The 23541-nt window shown below is 33.4% G+C and overlaps 1 protein-coding gene across 1 annotated transcript in view; it reads left to right on the forward strand.

The window, feature by feature from the left end:
- The window catches only part of sash1a (SAM and SH3 domain containing 1a), an 813502-nt gene extending 790494 nt beyond the window's left edge, over positions 1–23008 (forward strand). Inside the window, 5 exon segments of the mRNA XM_030128283.1 lie at positions 2393–2521; positions 12593–13620; positions 19565–19696; positions 21910–21940; positions 21943–23008. Coding sequence (XP_029984143.1) covers positions 2393–2521; positions 12593–13620; positions 19565–19696; positions 21910–21940; positions 21943–22166 — 1544 coding nt within the window. The 3' untranslated portion in view covers positions 22167–23008.
- Positions 23009–23541: the final 533 nt, after the last annotated feature.

Here is a 23541-nt window from a genome sequence, read left to right on the forward strand (position 1 = left end):
TTATTTATTTTATTCATTTTACTGCTGTGGGTGTTTAACCCTTTCATGCATAGTGGTCACCACAGTGGACAGCTATTCTAAGGGTATCCCATAAGTCTCCATACATAGGAAAAATAAAACGTTTCTTGACATAAACCATTTTTATTTATATAATATGCTCTATATGACTGCCATTTTGTCGGGAACACATTTCAATGCGTGTCCTCCACTGCTGAAGAACTATAAAGAAGAAATATAAAGAAATACATGTTAGAACCATATATGTATGGAATGTATTATGTCTCCTATGTATGGAGACTTATGGGACACCCTGTAGAGCTGTTCTCTTGTATATTCGTGGGTTTTGTTGTGCTTTTTGTTCTTGTTTTTTTTTTTTTTTACACATATCTTTATTAACGTTTTAAGACACTACATATCTTTTCTGACATGAATTGGTAACATTATGTGGATCTCTCCTGAGGATAAACCCTCAGAATCACAAGCCCTCCACATTGTTTTCACACAGTTTATCAGTAAATACATGTTTCTGTGCGTCAAAAATTAAACGTGGTGTCCAGCTGAGTGGACATTTTTGCAACTTCATGAAAAATAGGTTCATAAGAATTTTTATTTTTTTCATTATTATTTTTTTTAACGTATTTTTTACATTTTTTAATTATTTTTATTTTATTTATTTATTTATTTTATTTTTCAGAAGAAAATTTTCAATCGCATTGTTTTTTTTTTTTCATGCCTAAAGAGGAATAAAAACACTCAGGAAAAAATTTTCATTAAGGCTCTCATAATTTGTGCATAAAAGGGTTAAGGTTGAGCTCTACAGCAATGCATTATGGGTTATAAGAGTAAGATTTTTTTTAATTTTTTTTACACATATCTTTATTAACGTTTTAAGACACTACATAACTTTTCTGACATGAATTGGTAACATTATGTAGATCTCTCCTGAGGATAAACCCTCAGAATCACAAGCCCTCCACATTGTTTTCACACAGTTTATCAGTAAATACATGTTTCTGTGCGTCAAAAATTAAACGTGGTGTCCAGCTGAGTGGACATTTTTGCAACTTCATGAAAAATAGGTTCATAAGAATTTTTATTTTTTTCATTATTATTTTTTTTAATGTATTTTTTACATTTTTTAATTATTTTTATTTTATTTTTCAGAAGAAAATTTTCAATCGCATTGTTTTTTTCATGCCTAAAGAGGAATAAAAACACTCAGGAAAAAATTTTGATGAAGGTTCTCATAATTTGTGCTTGAAAGGGTTAAGGTTGAGCTCTACAGCAATGCATTATGGGTTATAAGAGTAAGATTTTTTTTTTTTTTTTTTTTTAATATTGTCAGTATACAGTACATGCACCACACATTGAAATTTTAAGTTCTGCTTTTAGAACATGCAAGAACACACCACACACTGCAGACTAGGAGCAGCAGGCTTGTCATATGAGGCACCCAGGGACCAAATGGGGGGTTAAGTACCTTGCTCAAGGGCACATCAGCCAACAACTTTTCCTGCCAGTCTGTGGAATCGAACCAGCAACCCTTCGGTCACTAGCAGACTCTAGGCCATGGCTGCCTCCCAGATCAAAAAACACTACATCAGGGTTTCCGCGGGTCATCAAAAGTCATTAAATAGTTTGTGAAAATTCTGAATGAATGACTGAATATGTTTTCTTTGGGTTATGTACAAAACATATAAAGAACATACAATTTACACAACTGGTAACCGAAAAAGGAAGAATTAAGTGAAAATTAAGGTTTTAAATGGCATTAAAAAGCATTAAAGCATCTTCAAAAATTCTATGCATAATCCAATATTTTAATGTGCGCTGCTTTTATTTTTATTTTTATTTTATTGTATTTCTCTCAAATTTCATCTTATTTCTTGCACTTCAAAAATTCTATGCATAATCAAATATTTTAACGTGCGCTGTTTTTATATTTATTTTTATTTTATTGTATTTCTAATCAAATCTTAATGTATTTTAATATTGTATTTTTTCAATCAATGTGAAGCACTTTGGGCTACAATTTCTGTATGAAAGGTGCTATACAAATAAAGTTTATTATTATTATTATTATTATTATTATTAAATTTGATGTCCAGAGGCATTACAAAATTTAATACATTTGATGGAAAAAAAAACAAAAAAACATTGCTATTAACAATTTATTTTGATTACATCCTCCTGAGACCCAAGAAAGTAAAAGTTTTGGCTTTTTTACATTAAACTATTGTCTTGATTAGAAACTGCGTAATGCCACAATTTTTTTTTTTTTTTCAGATACATTTTTAAAGTTATTTTTTATTTATTTATTTTTTAATGGAATGTCCTTTGCAATGGACAGCAATTTTTTTTGTGTGTGTGTGTGTTTTTTGTGCGTGTCCAGGCAGCAGTGATCCGGAACGTAGCGGTCTGTCGGGGTCCCAGGAGAAGCTGCTGTCCGAGGGTCGGGGTCTGGTGGGAGACTCCCCGCGGGATTCTGGGTGTTACGAGAGCAATGAGAACCTGGAGAATGGTAATGACTGCTTTGTTTAGTCCTGGGCTCCACTTCCTTAGAGCTAGTCTGGGTCTCCACCTCCGCTCCATCTCTTTGCCCATGCTTCTGCCATTCTAACATCCCGCCTCTTTCACGCCTCTGGACCAGCACCTGCCAATCAAACCGCTCCAGAACCCACCCCCCCTGTAGAAAGTCCGCTCTACACTATGAACCTCAATGCTTTGTACTGTCCACTTTCTTCTATCCACCGCCTTCTTCTTCCTCCTTCTTTCCATCCTTTTAGGCATTCTGTATCATCAGTGCCAAAGTCCGCTTGTAACTGAGAGGGAGCCGCTAAGTCTAATCCACCCCCCAAAGCAGGGAGCCAATGCACAGAGGGCCAGACCCCCCCCAGTGCACAGAACTGTTCTGATGAGAACAAGGTCACTGCCCAGTCCTGGACTCAGGTTCCCAGCACCCCCACCTCTGGATTCAAGACTGATAGACGGATATGAGGAGGTTTATTACGGTCCCAGGGAATATTTCTGTTAAGTGTTTTTACATTAAAAGAAAAAAAAAAAAAAAACAGCTTAGCGGAGTAGCGTGTCGATAAATACTTGTTTTGTTTTTTTTTTTGTTTTTGTTTTTTTTGCAGTGGTGATTCTACAGTTGAACTCATGTACTAGTCAGGTTTCAGATCACAGCTGCCGTTTCGATCCATTTTCCTCCAATATTTCAACATGTCACTTTCATTGTGTTGTTTTTTTTTGTTTTTTGTTTTTTTTTTTTAGAGAGAGTATATTGCAAAATTATACAGTATGTGCTTAAAAAAAAAAAAAAAGAATATGTGGATGGAAATATTTTAAAGTTTTTAGTGTATAGATTGTAAGATACGACGGCGTATTAGGGCCACATGAGAAAATAAAAACGTTTGTCGCTACGAGAATAAAGTCGTTATATTTTGAGAATAAAGTTGTAATATAATGAGAATGAAGTCGTAGTTTTAAAAAATGTCATTATTTAATGAGAATAAAGTCATTGTATTTCGAGAAAAAAGTCATAATATAATGAGAATAAAGTCATAGTTTAAAAAAAAAAAAACTCATTATTTAACGAGAATAAAGTTGTAGTTTTAAAAATTCATTATTTAACGAGAATAGTCGTAGTTTTAAAATACTCATCATTTAACGAGAATAAAGTTGTATTTTGAGAACAAAGTCGTGAGAATAAAGTTGTAGTTTTAAAAAAACTCATTATTTAACGAGAATATAGTCGTAGTTTTAAAATACTCATCATTTGACAAGAATAAAGTCATTATATTTCGAAAATAAAGTCATAATATAGTGAGAATAAAGCCACAGTTTTAAAAAACTCATTATTTAACCAGAATGAAGTCGTACTTTTATGAGATTAAATTCGTAATATTTTGAAAATTTGACAGAGTTTCCGATTTTCCAGCAAAGGCAACAAGCGAAGCAGCAACTGTCACTTCTGTTGGACTCCAAAACTCAGAGTTGAATCCTCACAGTTTGTTCAGAAACAACAATCAAAAGAAAAAGACAGAAAGACAAAAAAGACGAAAAAGAAAAACAAAATGTTCCAAGTTGTACATGATTCGATGAGTGGGTACGACTTTATTCTCATTATTTTATGACTTTATTCTTGTTAAATAATGACTTTATTCTTGAAATATAACGACTTTATTCTTGTTAAATAATGAGTTTTTTTTTTTTTAACTAAGACTTTATTCTCATTATATAATGACTTTATTCTTGTTAAATGAGTTTTTTAAAACTATGACTTTATTTTCATGATACAATGACTTCATTCTTGTTAAATAATTATTTGTTTAAAACTACGACTTTATTCTCATTTTATTATGACTTTATTCTCGAAATATTTTGACTTTATTCTTGAAATACAACAACTTTATTCTTGTTAAATAATGAGGGTTTTTTTTAAACCAAGACTTTATTCTCATTAAATAATGAGTTTATTCTCGTTAAATAATGAGTTTTTTTAAAACTACAGCTTTATTCTCATCATATTATGACTTTATTCGTGAAATATTTCGACTTTATTCTCGAAACATAACAACTTTATTCTCGTAGTGACTGTTTTTATTTTATGTGGCCCTAATACGCTGTCGTAGTAAGAGGATTCTGATTTTAGAAGTTTATTTGTGAGTTTTTTTTTTTTTTTTTTAATTTTTAGTTTAACTTTTGCTTCTGTTTTATCTTTCCCTCCCTCCAAATATGACTGTAGCTTTTCTTTCATCTGCTCAAACATTCTAATAACAGTTTCATTGCTCATAAACGGCTGCTCTGTCCATATTTGTCTTCTTTCTTTATCTGTTGGGTTTCCACTCGTGTGTGTATGTCGTTCATGTTCAGCGGTAAAGCGTGCAATCTGCCACCGTAGAGATTTAAGTTGTGGAATAAAAACCCACTCCTTCAAATAAAGGACTTCTGGTACTGCTTGCTTGATTTTTTTTTTTTTTTTCATTTTTTTAATTTTTATTTTATTTCGCCTCTTTTCTGTCTTCTTCCTTCCATGCCACTTAACACTGATCATTAATGAGCTGTGTAACATTTAGCGAAGCATTTCTGCATTTCTTCTTGCACTTTCAGGGCTCCACGGTGCTTCCACTTCTACCAAAAAACATTATTTAATTATTTTTATTATTATAATTTAAATGGTTATTTTCTTTAATTACTTAGTCTAAACAAAGCTTAATATAAGAGAGTAGGAAAAGTTCATTTAAAATGTTTATTGATTGATTGATTGATTGATGTATTTATTTTGAATATGAATGTCAAAACAGAAGAAAATAAATAAACTAAATGCTTAAACATAAGACATATAATATATATTCGAAAAGGAGTGAGAAGAAGCTTAACTTATACTTAAATAATTAATAACAGTAATAGTCTTCTTAGTCTAAGCATATTTACACTATATACTTTAATATGCCTGATACTTATTAAATAATTTGGTTTCTGGCTTTATCATTATTATCATTATTATCATTATTATTATTATTATTATTATTATTATTATTATTATTATTATTATTATTTTATGTAAAAAGTTTACAGAGACAGTGTTGTTGCAACCAATAACCTAATGATTTTGCCCATTTTAAATAAAGTATTAAATAGTATGTAATAAATGTATAATAGTATAACGCCAATAATGTAATGACTTGGTAATAATCTAATATGTTATTACATACAGGCTGGTTATAGCAGAGTTGTACAAAATTCAGAATTTAATTCAATTAAATGAATGAATTTGAATTGACCCCAACCAACAGGAAGTGGAATTGAATTCATTGCAAATCAGAGAAATTCATTCTTATTATTTATATCATATCTTTTTAAGTACAGACACTAACATTAAGTGTACATTCTCCTAATGTTGAATAATTAATAATATTTTCATTTCAAAGTAATCAAATGAAACAATGTTTTGGTAAATTAAATTATCATTTATTTAAGTACTTTGCAGGGCATTCTGGGAAATGAAGTGCTGTCCTGTCATTTTCCACAATTTGAAAGTTATTACAGTTTTAATGATCTGTTTTATAGAGTGTGTTTTAATGTTAATTTGTGGTTAAGAAAAAAAAAGATTCAGTTAAAATAAATAAATAAATAATAGGCCTATTTACTATAATAAAGTATAGTGTACAAAAAGTCCATACAATAATATCTGTATGAAACTGATTTTGTAATCATATGTAATATATACTGTAAAGCTTCATTGTTAAATACGCCTTAATTATGTGTCATGAGTTTCATAGAGTTCCAATTCTACTTCCTGCAATTTGAATTTGAATTCCACATCCTGTTTGCAATCTCAGTTCAAATTCAAGAATTAAATTGGAATTTTGGGATTATTCCAATTCAGTTCTGACTTTTGTACAACCCTGTGCCCTAGCATTAAAAAACTCCTTTGAAAATCGGATAACTGCAGTTACAGAAGAGGATTAGGGCCACTGGGAAAAAAAAAAAAAAATGAAGGTCCAAAATATGTTTTTTATTATTATTATTCTGAGATTAAAGTCAGAATTCTGAGAAAAAAGTCAGAATCCACTTTTTTCTGAGAATTCTGACTTTAATCTCAGAATAATAATAAAAAGAAATATTTAAAAAAGTCAGAATTCTGAGAAAAAGTCAGAGTTTTGACTTTTTCCCTCAGAATTCTGACTTTAATCTCGGAACAATAATAAAAAGAAATATTTAAAACAGTCAGAATTCTGAGAAAAATGTCAGAATCCAGACTTTTTTTCTCAGAATTCTGACTTTAATCTCGGAACAATAATAAGAAGAAATATTTAAAACAGTCAGAATTCTGAGGAAAAAACTCAGAATTTTGACTTTTTCCCTCAGAATTCTGACTTTAATCTCAGAATAATAATAAAAAGAAATATTTAAAACAGTCAGAATTCTGTGAAAAAAGTCAGAATTTTGACTTTTTCCCTCAGAATTCTGACTTTAATCTCAGAATAATAATAAAAAGAAATATTTTAAAAAGTCAGAATTCTGAGAAAAAGTCAGAGTTTTGACTTTTTCCCTCAGAATTCTGACTTTAATCTCGGAACAATAATAAAAAGAAATATTTAAAACAGTCAGAATTCTGAGAAAAATGTCAGAATCCAGACTTTTTTTTTCCTCAGAATTCTGACTTTAATCTCGGAACAATAATAAGAAGAAATATTTAAAACAGTCAGAATTCTGAGAAAAAACTCAGAATTTTGACTTTTTCCCTCAGAATTCTGACTTTAATCTCAGAATAATAATAAAAAGAAATATTTAAAACAGTCAGAATTCTGAGAAAAAAGTCAGAATTTTGACTTTTTCCCTCAGAATTCTGACTTTAATCTCAGAATAATAATAAAAAGAAATATTTAAAACAGTCAGAATTCTGTGAAAAAAGTCAGAATTTTGACTTTTTCCCTCAGAATTCTGACTTTAATCTCAGAATAATAATAAAAAGAAATATTTAAAAGTCAGAATTCTGAGAAAAAGTCAGAGTTTTGACTTTTTCCCTCAGAATTCTGACTTTAATCTCGGAACAATAATAAAAAGAAATATTTAAAACAGTCAGAATTCTGAGAAAAATGTCAGAATCCAGACTTTTTTTTCCCTCAGAATTCTGACTTTAATCTCGGAACAATAATAAGAAGAAATATTTAAAACAGTCAGAATTCTGAGAAAAAACTCAGAATTTTGACTTTTTCCCTCAGAATTCTGACTTTAATCTCAGAATAATAATAAAAAGAAATATTTAAAACAGTCAGAATTCTGAGAAAAAAGTCAGAATTTTGACTTTTTCCCTCAGAATTCTGACTTTAATCTCAGAATAATAATAAAAAGAAATATATAAAACAGTCAGAATTCTGTGAAAAAAGTCAGAATTTTGACTTTTCCCTCAGAATAATAATAATAAAAAAATATATTGGACCTTTTTTTTTTTTTTTTCCCAGTGACCCTAATCCTCTTCCATATTGCAGCTGATATTGTAATAATACATAAATATTGCTGCATTTATTGGAAATAAACTTTTTTTTTGTGCAGTTTGCTCATCAAAACTAGTTGTAGTGGATGGGCTAGTCATATTTATTCATCATTTACCAAATACACTCCAGACTAATGACTTATATAATATCCCTTCATACATGAAATTATTATCTAAGCAAATCGACAATATTCTAAAAAGATTTTGCATGACAAATCACTCTCAAATTCACTCTTACAACCATAATTAAGGAGAGTGTGATCTACATGGGACGTATCCGTGATGACTGATGTGTTTTATCAGGAAATTATTACATTATTATCTGCGTTACAGTTTAAAATAGGCAAAATTATTACATTATTGGCCATTATTACATCATCGGTCGCTACATGTGTCCTTAAATTCTTCCACTGTCGAGCCCTGAAGGTCTTCTCTTTTGATCAGAACGCTTTTTGTTAACATATCTGATCATTTTTTTTGTTATTATTTAATGTTTTCCTTCTGTAATCGTGTTTCGTTCTGATTTCTATGCGAGAATAACTGAAACGTACATGCTCATTATTTATTAACTTTAAATACTGATTGTCTTAAACCCCCAAAAAAAAGGCAGAGATTGATTTCTTTGATGTAAAAAAACAAAAAAAAAACAACAAAAAAAAAACATTATCTGCTGTTTGTAATTATGTAAATATTTCAAATTTCGGGTTCTGCTGTAAAATATGTAATTACAGAAGGTTCACTTGCCACTTATAAGGTTCTAATATGACATTTTTGAGTAGTTTTTTTTACTTTAATTCAATAAATTAACAATAATTAGAATAGAAACAGAATAGAAAAATGCCTCTGAACAATCACGTGGTCAAAATAATCGAACCCCAGTATGTGCAGCTTTTTCACATTTCTTCTGACTGTGGAGACGTTTCATCACATTCCATTTATTAAACGTCTTTCTTTCATCCCTCTATATTTTAAAATCTTTGGCGAGCCACAATATGTGGCAGCCGTCCATCTCATCCATCCATTTTGCTCTATAAACCGCCAAGAATGATGGTAAGTTGCTTCAGCCTTTTGTTACTGTGTTTTATAAGAGTTCTGATCCAAGTGGCTTTATTTGGGCTTGTTGCTATGACAACAGCAAAGCAGGCAGAACTAGCTTATCCTGTTACCACTCCACCCTGAGTCCAAAAGCATGTCTGTACTTTTATATTTAACAGTTGTGAACAGATAAGCCTCGAAACCGGCCACGACGTAACGCTTTACACGAGCTAACTTTTCTCCGACTGCTGACACACTTGTCAAAATAAATCGACGTCATTAACATATTTTTCATTGATGCGAACTATCATGATACGGAGTCTGTCAAGTTGTGTTTCCTGCTGCCTTTTCTTCGCCAAAATCTGCACAAAAATTAAAGCAGTGTGAGGAAATGTCAGCCAAGGCAGGAAAATAGAGCATTACCGACTCATGCAGTTTATTAATATGATTCTGATTTGTTTTGAGTTTTTTTTTTTTATTAGTGAAGGTGCTCTCGTAGAAACTGTTCTCACTAGAAAAAAAATCTAAATCTTTCCAAGTGTATTTTTCTCATTTCTAGTCAAAATATCTCATCACACTTAAAATAAGACGTAATCACCTAAAGAGTAACTTTTCAGTGAGATAAAAGAACTGATTTTTAGACAATAGATCTGGAAAATCTTATTTCAAGAAATCTTACCAAGATCATTTTCACTTGTTCCATTGGCAGATTCTTTTCTTGAATTAAGCACAAAAAAACTTCAATAAAGCAAAAAAAAAAAATAAATCTTGAATTAAGCAAAAAAAAAAAAAAAAATCTTGAATTAAAGCTGCAGTATGTAGGATTGTGGCCAAAACTGGTACTGCAATTACATTCAAAATACTGTAGAACGTGGTATCCTCTCCTCCTCTGCCCAGGCTAGGGGTTGCCAGATCCCGCATGAGCATCCACTACTAGCGTTTCCTCTAATCCTTGCCACCACACCATAAATTTCATACAAAAAAATCATCACCAGACTTACTCTACATAAGTCTAACATATAAAAGGCCAGGACAAACGTCCTGCACACTCAAATGAAAATTTGCGAAAATTCAGGAGTTCTAACCCTCCCACCACCGAACCACGGACGCCGAACTACCGAACCCCCCCCTCCACACATTCTCCTTGTTTTATTTCTCACTTTGTCACGATGTATTTGGGAATAATAAGAGTCCTTTTAGGTTTAATAACGTCAGACATTTGTGATCAGAAATGTTCCAGCTGCAGCCCACTGGGAACTGGCAACCTGGAGCTGAAAGGCTTCTGACTCTGATTAGCAGACAGGTGATGGGCGGAGCCTCAGACCAAAACACACAATGTCAATATAAACATCATTTCAGGGCTGACACTGAGCTTTTCAAATGCACATATTCAGGCTGGACTACTACTGTCAGTGAGATCAGTATTTGAAATGGACATGATTCCTTCATGTCTGGTGACAGTCAAGGCAATTTTACAATTTCTTAGAACATAATTCCTACATACTGCAGCTTTAAGTAAAAAAAAAAAAAAAAACTTGAATTAAGCAAAAAAAACAAAAACAAAAAAATCTTGAATTAAGCACAAAAATCTTGCATTAGTCAAAAAAAAATTATGGATTAAGATTAAAAAAAATCTTGAATTAAGCAAAAAAAAAAAAAATCTTGAATTAAGAAAAAAAAACAAAACTTGAATTAAGCATAAAAAAAATCTTGAATTAAGCAAAAAAAAAAAAAAAAAATCTTGAATTAGGCAAAAAAAAATCTTAAATTAAGCAAAAACAAAACAAAACTTGAGTTAAACACAAAAATCTTGAATTAAGCACAAAAATCTAGAATTAGGCAAAAAAAAAAATTATTAAGCAAAAAAAAAACCTTGAATTAAACAAAAAAATCTTGAATTAAGCACAAAAAATCTTGAATTAGGCAAAACAAAAATCATGAATTAAGCAAAAAAAAAAAAAAAAAAATCTTGAATTAGGCAAAAAAAAATCTTAAATTAAGCAAAAAAAAAAAAAAAAAAAAAACTTGAATTAAACACAAAAATCTTGAATTAAGCACAAAAATCTAGAATTAGGCAAAAAAAATTATTAAGCAAAAAAAACCCTTGAATTAAACAAAAAATCTTGAATTAAGCACAAAAATCTTGAATTAGGCAAAACAAAAATCATGAATTAAGCAAAAAAAAAAAAAAAAAATCTTGAATTAAGCAAAAAAAAAAAAAAAAAAAATCCTGAATTAAGCAAAAAATAATCTGCCAATGGAACAAGTGAAAATTATCTTGCTAAGATTTCTTGACACAAGATTTTACAGATCTATTGTCTAAAAATCAGTTCTTACATCTCACTGAAAAGTTCCTCTTTAGGTGATTCTGTCTTATTTTAAGTGTTATGAGATATTTGGACTAGAAATGACAAAAATACACTTGGTAAGGTTTAGATTTTTGCAGTGCTGTTTGTTAGAATAGAGGGTGTAAAGCTTATTTAGCTTTGCAGTCGTCTATGGCCCAGTCCCAGTTCTCATTTCCGCCCCTACCCCTTCGCCCTTGGACTTGACACTACCTCTTACAACTCCGTTTCAAGCGGTAGGGGTTAAAATATTCCCGTACAAAATCGGACAACCCTTCAAAACCTGTTCCGTCATCAGCTCTAGTGCCCATTTTATCGTCAGAAGGCCCGTTAGTCTGAAAATTAGTTCAACCCTAACCCTTTTCTGACGGGCTTTCTGACAATAGGGCGCCTCCCCACCAGCAGTCGTCGATGGCGCTATGAACAGATGCGACAACTTTGTTCGCAAAGGAATGCACCGCACCGACAGCAGCTGTAACTGTCTCTGTTGCATGGGCTATGGGCGTCTTTTTGCGGCTATCAAACGCAAACTGCAGAAATGCCCGAAAGAGAAGACGCATTCAACTTTTTGCTACATTTCTCAAACAAGCGGTCTATAACACATTGAAACGGCATTAAGCGGACGATTAAATTATTTACATAAAGTTTTAAATTATTTACGGAAAAATGCGTACATTTGTGTGTTTTTTTTTTTCGTTGCACTGCACTGCTGCACTTTTTTGCTGTTTTTGCCGCCATCTTGCCGATGATTCAAACAAAATTACTGTAATTTCCGGTCTATAAGCCGCTACTTTTTTCCACACGCTGAGAACCCGCTACTCAAAAATGATGCAGCTAACTTATGTTTTCCGGGCTAACGATGGATCCGGCTGTCGAATAAAGAAATAGAGCTGCTGCACGTAAGCTTGGCATCAATGAATCGATGGTAAGATGTTGGAGATGGGGTGGGTGTGGCTTATTGTCCGGAAAGTACGGTATGGGAAATTTCTTATACCCCTTTGTTTCCGTTTTGAGGGTCAAACAGCCCATCCCCTCTGATTCATCGAGAATCGAAACACACCTACCCCTTCACGTAAACACGCAAAAGGGAGGGGTAGGGCTAAGGAAGGGGGCCAAGGGCTGAAATGGGATTGGGCCTATGAGTTTGGTTGGACCAGGGTGGAAGTGTCTGCATATAATTGCTAAATGAGAATCTATTTTTATTTCGCAGGTAAAAGCAGGAAAACCTCCCGCTCCAGTCGTTCTTCGGCAGGCCTCCAGTCTCCAGACTACCCCACGCTGCCGATGACCATTTCTACAGAAGCTTTGCAGCAGAACGGCAAGAACCAGCGAACGAAATTCCCCAAAAGCTTCTTCCACAAACCCTCTCTGAAGGGTTTTAACCTGCTGGGTTTGCGCAAAGCCCAAAGACAGTCCCCCATCCCGGCAAGTCGCAGCTGTGAGGACCTGGATGGACCCCCAGAGTCCACCGGGCCGTGGAAACGCTCCCACTCCCTGGGGGATCTGCAGTGGGAGCAGAGGAGCAATCCGAGCGCAGAGGTCAAATCCACCCAGGAAAGACCCAAATCGGGCAACGGCAGCCCCGCGAAGGCCTGCAGAAGTGAGGGGTCCCCGGCTCGCAATGGACCTCCACCAGTGAGTCCCAAAGGAAGGGCTGACCGGCCACCGGTGCCCTCCCAGCTGCCCCTCCGACCTCCATGTCCCACCCCTCAGTCTGCGGTCCCTCCAGAGCCCCTGTCCAGCCCTACCCCAAGCACCCCCGAGTCGAATGCAAGTGCAGAGAGGGTCATGAGGACTCACACTAAAAAGCCCCCCGTCCCTCCTCCGGTTCCTGCCAAGAAGTCCAAGGAGCGACTCGCCAACGGTCTACGCCACCCCCCTCTATCCCTGCCCTCCTCGCCATCACCCACCCCCTCGCCCACACACTCCCTCACCCGCTCTCACCCGAGTAGCCCCGTGATCCGGAGCAGCAGCAGCAGCCCCAGCGCCCCCCCTCTGCCCGCCAAGACTCCCAGCACCCCCGCCAGCCCCTGCGCCACGTCGTCAGCCTCCTCCATGGGCGAGGACTGCGGGACCCCTCCGGCGGTGCAACCCCCGTGGCTTTCGGACCTGGGGGGGAAGGTAGCTGTGGCCAGGAAGGTTTCCCACAATAAGATGAGTCCGGATCTGTTCACGCTCCTGGAACAACGGCTGGAGACCGAGGGCATCGACCTCACAGAGGAGCCATATTCTGACAAGGTACGCAAACTGTACACTGCAAAAAACAAGGGGGCGACTAAAAATAAGATAAAAACAAGTGAAAAGTGAAATATCTGTCCATGTAGCGAGATAATTTCACTGAACAAGATTCTTTGTTAAATCTAAAATAAGCCTCTCTTAAAACAAGATAAATTATCAAACACTTCTGAATCTAACTTGTTTTGAGTCAAATATTTTGCAGTGTAAAGCAGACCGGAAAATAGTCGCACTACTGTTATAGTAGATGACACAAGTATGAAAACAGGAAATATGCACAGACTTCAGCTGAATTTCTCTATGTTCTTCTGTACGATTATCCACAGGTAATTAAAATATATCCTCCTGAGACGTAGAAATATATTCTCGTCCACTGTGGGGGGCAAGAGTTTCACAGCTTTACTTGAAAAATAAAAACATAACTATTAAAAAAACTAAAAATATATCTGAAAAAACTGTTGCATCACACTGTTTCCAACCAAGGCAATTATTTAACGTAAAAAAAAAAACAAAAACAAACTTGTACTTCCCTGGATCTCAGAATAGAACAGGATAAAGTAGAATAGAATAGAATAGAATAGAACAGGATAAAGTAGAATAGAATAGAATAGAATAGAACAGGATAAAGTAGAATAGAATAGAATAGAACAGGATAAAGTAGAATAGAATAGAATAGAATAGAATGGGATAAAATAGAACAGAATAGAATAGAACAGGATAAAGTAGAATTGAGCAGAATAGAATAGAATAGAATAGAACAGGATAAAGTAGAATAGAATAGAATAGAATAGAACAGGATAAAGTAGAATAGAATAGAATAGAACAGAATAGAACAGAATAGAATAGAATAGAATAGAATAGAACAGGATAAAGTAGAATAGAATAGAATAGAACAGGATAAAGTAGAATAGAATAGAATAGAATAGAATAGAATAGAATAGAATAGAATAGAATGGGATAAAATAGAACAGAATAGAATAGAACAGGATAAAGTAGAATTGAGCAGAATAGAATAGAATAGAACAGGATAAAGTAGAATAGAATAGAATAGAACAGGATAAAGTAGAATAGAATAGAATAGAATAGAATACGTCTTTGAAAATCACTTAAATAGCTCTGTTTCAAGTGCAAAAAAGAACTTTATATATAAAAAAACCACAAAAATTATAGTGAAAATGTGTTTTGAAAAATATTAACAATATACAAAATATTTAAAAAGGCTTATAATTGTTGATGTTTTGTTTTGTTTTTTTGGGGAGGTCTGTCCTTATCTACTGTAGCACTCTGAGATTCACTGAATGAAAAGTGCATTCTAAATAAAATCTATTATTATTATTATTATTATTATTATTATTATTAATTTGTTTTGTTTTATTTTTCTTTGCATGTTCGAAATAAATAAATAAATAAAACTACAAATATCTACTGAAATATACAAAAGGCCAATTCTGTGCCACAAATAGAAGAAATATATACAACATATAATAATAATAATAATAATAATAATAATAATAATAATAATAATAATAATAATAATAATTCATTGGTTGTATATAGTGCTTTTCTAGGTACTCAAGACTAAAAGGCTATAAGGTCGTACAGGACATGAAGGGGGAGTTGTGGGTGTTGCACTGCACTGTGGGGGGGTGGGTGGGTAATGCATGGTTCATTAGGGGGGGGTATTCAGTTAGTGTGTGTATGTGTGTGTGTGTGTGTGTGTGTGTGTGTGTGTGGGGTGGGGGTATATTTAACCACTTGTGGGTAGAAACTGTACTTGAGTCTGTTTGTTTTCGTCTTGATATATATAGACACACACTAAAACTATAGAAATGAGGTGTGAAATACAATTAAACCTGCCCTTAGTCGACACAAAACACAACATGTGAAGTCACATTTCCACGGTTTGATGTGAAAACAGGCCCCAGGACACCTCAAGGTAATTCTGTGTCTGGCGTCAGGGTTTTTTTTTTTTTTTTTTTGCCGCATCGTAACACGCTGAACTTAACTCAGTCATAATTTAACTGTCACTTAAAACCAAGAGGCTCCACGTTTAGACTGATGACATCAGTGAGTAGATTTTTAGACTTTAGGTTTAAAAATAGAGACAAATAGAGTTCAAATATGGTGCACATGCCTTTTTTTTTAATGTTATTTTTTATTGAGTTTTTTTTTTTTTTTTTTACAGCACTAGTGCAAAAAAATATATATCTAAACGATAGGAATTGTTGTTTTTTATACAGAACAGAACATACACAAAACACAAATAGCAAAACAAAAAAACAAAACAAAAAAAAAATGCACGCCTTTTTTTTTCAGTTATTTTTTATTGAGTTTTTTTTACAGCAATAGTCCAAAAAAAAAATTTTAACAATAGGAACTGTTTTTATACAGAGCAGAACATATACAAAACACACAAACAGCAAAATAAAACAAACGAAAAAAAAAACAAAACAAAAAGAAAAAAAAACAAAACAAAAGAAGCACATGCCTTTTTCTTTTTACAGTTATTTTTTTATTGAGTTTTTTACAGCAGTTGTGCAAAAAAAATATCTAAACGATAGGAATTGTTGTTTTTATACAGAACATATACATAACACAAACAACGAAAAAAAAAAAAAAAAAAAAACCCAAAAAAACAAACAAAACAAAAAATGCACATGCCTTTTTTTCACAGTTATTTTTTATTCAGTTTTTTACAGCAGTAGTGCAAAAAAATATCTTAACAATAGGAATTGTTGTTTTTATACAGAACAGAACATATACAAAACATACAAACAGCAAAACAAAACAAAAAAACAAAACAAACACAAAAAATGCACATGCCTTTTTTCAGTTATTTTTTATTGAGATTTTTGCAGTAGTACTGCAAAAAAAAATATCTAAACAATAGGAATTGTTATTTTTATAAAGAACAGAACATATACAAAACACACAAACAGCAAAACAGACCCAACGCTCCCCCCCCCCAAAAAAAATGCACGTCTTTTTTTCCACAGTTATTTTTTATTGTTTTTTACAGCAGTAGTGCAAAAAAAAAAATCTAAACAATAGGAATTGTTGTTTTTATAAAGAACAGAACATATGCAAAACACACAAACAACAAAAAAACAAAACAAAAAAAAAAAACAAAAAAAGCACATACCCTTTTTTTTAGTTATTTTTTATTCAGTTTTTTATAGCAGTAGTGCAAAAAAAAAATCTAAACAGTAGGAATTGTTGTTTTCATACAGAACATATACAAAATGCACAAACAGCAAAACAAAACAAAAAAAACAATCCCCCCCTCAAAAAAAAAAAAAAATGCACATGCCTTTTTTTCACAGTTATTTTTTTATTCAGTTTTTTTTTACAGCAGTAGTGAAAAAAAAAAAAAAATCTAAACGATAGGAATTGTTGTTTTTATATGGAACAGAACATATACAAAACACACAAACAGCAAACAAAACAAAAAAACCAAAACAAACAAAAAAATGCACATGCCTTTTTTTTCAGTTATTTTTTGAGTTTTTTTGCAGCAGTATTGCAAAAAAAAATCTAAACAATAGGAATTGTTTTTATACAGAACAGAACATATACAAAACACACAAACAGGAAAACAAAACAAAAAAAAACAACACCCCCCCCCCAAAAAAAATGCACATGCCTTTTTTTTAAGAGTTATTTTTTATTCAGTTTTTTACAGCAGTATTGCAAAAAAAAAAAATCTAAATGACAGGAATTCTTGTTTTAATACAGAACAGAGCATATACAAAACACACACACAAAAAAAAGCATATGCCTTTTTTTTGTGTGTGTGTGAGTGAATATTATGCATTAGTGTGAGCGTGGGTGTGTGTTTGAAATAATAAATCCGTTGCCTGAAACTGTGGCTTGGAGTCTCACTATGATGCGGTTCAGTCTGTTAAGTTTATGGGCTGAATCGTACTGAAGGCAGACTGGGTCGTAAAACCCTCCGGCACTTGCCAGACCCCAGGCCGGGCCCCTTTAACGCAGTGGAAGCCCCTAACGCCGACGGCAAAAAACAACACAAAAAACATGCAGAGGCTTCTAGGGATGAGGTGAGAAATAGTAGGAGAGACCACAACCCAGATTGTTATTAGTCAGAAGTGGATTGGCAGAGACGTGAAACGCTCACACTGTAACCGTAGCAACAATATGAAGGATTTTAGCGACTATGAATGTGGATGTTACTGCCAAAAGTCGACCCAGAAGCGGATTTGGAGCTGATTTCTCTCAATTGTTTTGGGATACTTAAAATGAACTACAACATTTCATTCATTTTTTCACAAGATATTCCTGCTGGTTTTATATCTGCAGCTTTTTTTTGGTCAATATTTACACTGTTTTTTTTTTTTTAACCCATGAAGACCCAAACAGCCACTGGAAACCAAAAACATCTACTAATCTGAAATGTTTAATAACTTCTGATCCACTAAACTTGTCAAAAATGGTGAAATAATTGGTATAAAATACAGTTTGTCGTCTTTTCGCGGTCATCAGATATGACCCATTTGGACGTTCAGAGGCTCCGTAGTTACCGTGGAAACACCGTCATCTTCTACAACATTGATTCACCAGGAAAACCTATGGAGTTGGATCAATGACAGTGGATGGAGACACTTGTTTTTATGTTCAGTTAATGATAGATTTTAACAACAAAAAAAAAAACACTTTTTCTTCAGTGTTCTCTGTTTCTGTTATTATAATCCTCAACATGAATCTGAGCTTGTGTGAACATCTACATGGTCAGTAATTTAAATGCAGGAAAACACACAATTTTCACTGAAAAAAAAACACAAAATACAAATAAAATTATTATTATTATTATTATTATTAGTAGTAGTAGTAGTAGTAGTAGTAGTAGTAGTATATTATTATTATCAGTATTATTATTATTATTATTATTAGTAGTAGTAGTAGTAGTAGTAGTATATTATTATCAGTATTATTATTATTATTATTATTATTATTATTATTATTATTATTATTATTATTATTAATAGTAGTAGTAGTAGTAGTAGTAGTAGTATATTATCAGTATTATTATTATTATTATTATTAGTAGTAGTAGTAGTAGTAGTAGTAGGAATAGTATTATATTATTATCAGTATTATTATTATTATTAGTAGTAGTAGTAGTAATAGTAGTAGTATATTATTATCATTATTATTATTATTATTATTATTATTATTATTATTATTATTATTATATTATTAATAGTAGTAGTAGTAGTAGTAGTAGTAGTATATTATTATCAGTATTATTATTATTATTATTATTAGTAGTAGTAGTAGTAGTAGTAGTAGTAGCAGTAGTAGTATATTATTATCATTATTATTAGTAGTAGTATATTATTATCAGTATTATTATTATTATTATTAGTAGTAGTAGTAGTAGTAGCAGTAGTAGTTATTATTATTATCAGTATTATTATTATTATTATTATTAGTAGTAGTAGTAGTAGTAGTAGTAGTATATTATTATCAGTATTATTATTATTATTAGTAGTAGTAGTAGTCGTAGTAGTATTATATTATTATCAGTATTATTATTATTGTTAGTAGTAGTAGTAGCAGTATTATATTATTATCAGTATTATTATTATTAGTAGTAGTAGCAGTAGTAGTATATTATTTTCAGTATTATATTATTGTTATTATTATTAGTAGTAGTAGTAGTACATTATTATCATCATTATTATTAGTAGTGGTAGTAGTAGGATATTATTATTATTATTATTATTATTATTATTATTATTATTATTATTAATGGTGATAAATCTCTGTTCTAATCTAAATATGGTTATTCTGACAATACTGCTCATCATCTGGAAGGGCTGTCATGGATTCAAGCATTGATATTTGTTTTATTGTTATGTATTTACTTTTTTCTCTAATTTCCAATGTGTTTCTTGTTTTTTTTTTTTCTTTTTTGTCTGTTTTGCAGCATGGTCGGTATGGTATCCCCCATCCACTGGTCCAACGTTACTCTGAGGATTTAGAGCAGCCGGTCAAAGACGTGGCTTCGACCCTGGACCAGCTGAGAGTCAAAGAGCTCCGTAAACAACACCGCATGGCTGTAAGGCAACAAAAGATGGAGTCATGAAAGGGCTTCAGAGCATTGATAAATAGAACAGTATCATCAGTTAATGTTACTATACACAGGGTGCGAGGTATACAGTGTATTTATGTGTATGGGGACATTCGCGAATTCCGAAACTGCCGACAGTTCGGTTCAGGTGAAAGTTAGTGGCAGCGATGTAGGATATAGGTGTAAGAAAACTCCAAACCCCCCCCCAAGGATGATATTCATTTAGCAGCAGTAGGGATGTAAAAATCAGAGGGGGGTGGGGTGGGGGTTTTTTTTTATTTATTATAAAAAAAATAAAAAAATCACACTTTATATATAATATAATGCACAGCCAAAAAAAAAAAAAGTTGCACGTGTAATATTCAATATTTGACTCTTTTTATGCAGAGTCAGAATACAGGTATAAAAGATTAAAATATAAAATCAATGATTTCTTTTTTTTTCTCTTATCCTCCTGAGACCCAGCAATGCATTTTTGTCTTCTGTAGTGGACAAAAGTTTCACAGCTTTACTTTAAAATAAAAACTTAAAAAATGTCCACTGAAAAGGACATTATATTAAAAAAAAAAAAAAGAAGTAAAAAAAAAAATGTCTGAAAAAAACTGTTGCATCATGCTGTTTCCAATTAAGGCAGTTATTTAATATAAAATGGCAAAAATGTTAACTCACTGGGTCTCAGGAGGATATATTTCTCCTTTTTATATATTTAATTTTACTTAATTAGTTATTTTCTATGTATGATTTTATGTTTTTTTATGTAGTTTTGCTTACCTCTTGTATACTTTGTTTATGAAAAAAAAAAAATCTTTTTGTGTGATGCACAAATAATAACTATTTTTGTTTCCTGAAATGTTGACTTTCTGTCATTGATGTGCCATATTTTTCAATAAAAATATTTATTTAAAAAAAAACACAACATATATGTGTGTGTATATATATATATATATATATATATTATATATATATATATATATATATACTAGGCCTGTAACGGTACACGTACTGAACCGAACCATTTCAGTACACACCTGTTGGGTTCGGTACACAGCTGTACTGAAACGGCACAGTATGATGAGAAAAAGAAAAAGGAACGAAAGACGTCGTTCGATGCGGAACTTTAAATCCGTGCAAGTTTCACACGGACATATTGAAGGACGCACACATTGACCCGAAATATGAAATAACAGCTGATATAAGGTTAAAAAAAACAACAAATATGATGTGAACCTGGAAGGAAGAGACTGCAGACCCTCCACCATCAGTCCAGTCCAGTTTGGATCAGTTCTGGTTCAGGTGAAAGACAACAACGAGGAAAGAGATGTTAATAAGACGGACGTTGTTTGGCCCTAGGAACTACGGTAGTTCTAAAACACTGACACTAGCTCTGTCTGTCTGTCTGTCTGTCATGCACGCTGTATAACAGAGGAATAAATGGAATGTTGAAAGTTTGTAAAGTTTCACTTTCGTTTCACGACAGCGTTCGTTACGTTAGTTATGGACCACACCCCGAGTTATATAACTGCGTGTCCCCCCCCCCCCCCCAGCTCGACAAAAAAAAAAAAAAAATCCCCCGTGCACACAGGCACACACAATACACACAGTGGCCTAAACAGTTTGTTCTCTGTCCTAAAATAAATAATTGGGTTCATTGTGTTGTCAGAGTTTCTCTTCAGTTTGTTTCAACAGAATACCAGTTTACCCTCTTGTTAATGTTGCACTTCATGTGGAATATTTATGTTATTTTTCTGCAGAATGAGAACTGACAGAACTGTGATTAGATTTTCTTGTTTGTTCGAACACTACCTTTCAGGGAAAAGTGCAATACTAATGTTTAAAATACATTTAGTAATATTAATGATTATTTTATTTTATATTTGATTTGTAACAGCAGAATTATATTATTCCTGTTTTTCTATATTCTATTGTTTCCAAAAATTGGGGGAAAAATGTTAAAAAATTCATAAATGCATTAGCAGACATTTTGAAGGGTTTTTTTTCTTCCCGTACCAAACCAAAAAAAAAACAAATCGTGGCTTTGAAAACCGAAAACGTACCGAACCGAAAATTTTGTGTACTGTTACAGGCCTAATAAATATATATATATACATATATATATATAATATATATATATAATATTATATATACAATCAAAACTAGAAGTCACAGATGTAAAAGCACATATATTTTTGTCGTCTCCACAGATCCCCTCTGGAGGTTTGACAGAGATGTGCAGGAGCCGCTGCCCTCAGGTAACATCAGCACAGTCTCCGATTGGCTGGTCTCCATCGGCCTGCCCATGTACGCTGCCTCTCTGGCCGCGGCCGGCGTCAACTCGCTGAGCCACGTGCCTGTTAACGGAGAGCAGCGTCTGGGAGGCGGGGGTCCGGACGAAAGACACGCCCGCCGGCTGGTCAGCGAGGCGCGATTGGTCGGCACAAACGGAGAGGTGCAGTCCTAACCGTGTTGGCGGTTGGTCTTATTGGTTGATAATTAACAGGTAATCGACTCACTGGTCAGTACCATCTCATTAAACGTGTGTGTGGGTGGGTGGGTGGGGGTGGGGGTGGGTGTGGCCAAGGACGAACTGGCTCCGAGACTCAACATCCATGCAACGAGACCACAGCGCTGCAGCACATCCTGTTCTGCACGTGTCAAAGACTAGAAGAAGTGAGCGCCTCTGCTCTCTGATTTTGTCTCCTTATCTTTTCTCAAATGTTTTACGGCATGGGGAATTATCCTGAAAGCCAAGACACAAGATATCAGATGCCTTTTTGAAATAAAACAAACTTTAGAGTCCTTCTGTGGGATGGCTTCCTTTCTGAAGACACCCCAAAAGTCTTAAAGTCAAGACTTGGATCTGCCTTTGAGGAAGATAGCACACTCTTTTGTAGGATGGATGTTTTTTTGTTTTTTTTTTAAATACAGAAAGACGGTTTATTGTGCATATTTCATAAGTGCTTGAGGCGTGGCACCATAATCGGAGGGTATTTTTACGGATGTAGCTCGGGCCAAAGTGATTTCCTTTCATTCCCCCTAATAGGCTCCTAACGACAGAGGACGTCTGGGACTTCAATTCGACTAACGGTCAATAACCGGTTGTTTTGAGATTGGAAATGGCTTCTTTTGTATCATGTTTCTGTATTATAACGTAACAAAAATTTAAACGGATATATGTGTTCAAGTTTCTGTTTGCCTTTTGAATGTCGCAGCCTTATTCGGAGGTCATTTCTGAACTGAAACAGCTACCGACACACCTTTTTGTATTTCATATTCTTCTCTTATTTCACTGCTCCGAAATGCCAAGAGAGCTCCGTTTTACTCCAGTAATCGCAATCAGCTTTCACAGCATCGATACATTCCCTGTATAGACGAGAGTATTTTTCGTTGCCTTACTGATTTGAATGAAAGCTACAACAAATAGAGCATACGTCTCAGTACGGACTCTACCGACTACGCCAAACGAAACACGCCAAGCAGGACGGTTCATATGGATACGGACCATAAACGAGCCCACATGAAAAACCACATTTTCGATGTTACGCTTGTGGTGACGACGGACATTTTGCCGTACGTCGAACATCCCCACACCCTTTTCAACACAAACATAGTACATATTTTTCGGGGGGGGGGGCATGTATTCGACGGAAAAGATACTGTAATAGAGATGTTCCGGAGGCAAAACCGGACATCTATTGGGAATTTAATGGACTGTCTACACTTCAGTTAATGCTAAGAATTGATTTATAGCAGGATAATAAGCTTGTTCTAAGTGTTTTTGGTTTTTATTTTTATTTTTTGTTTACATATTATATCTATAATAAATGTTGTTCTAA

The sequence above is a fragment of the Sphaeramia orbicularis genome, chromosome 24, assembly GCF_902148855.1.
Source record: "Sphaeramia orbicularis chromosome 24, fSphaOr1.1, whole genome shotgun sequence".
Taxonomy (NCBI): Eukaryota; Metazoa; Chordata; class Actinopteri; order Kurtiformes; family Apogonidae; genus Sphaeramia; species Sphaeramia orbicularis.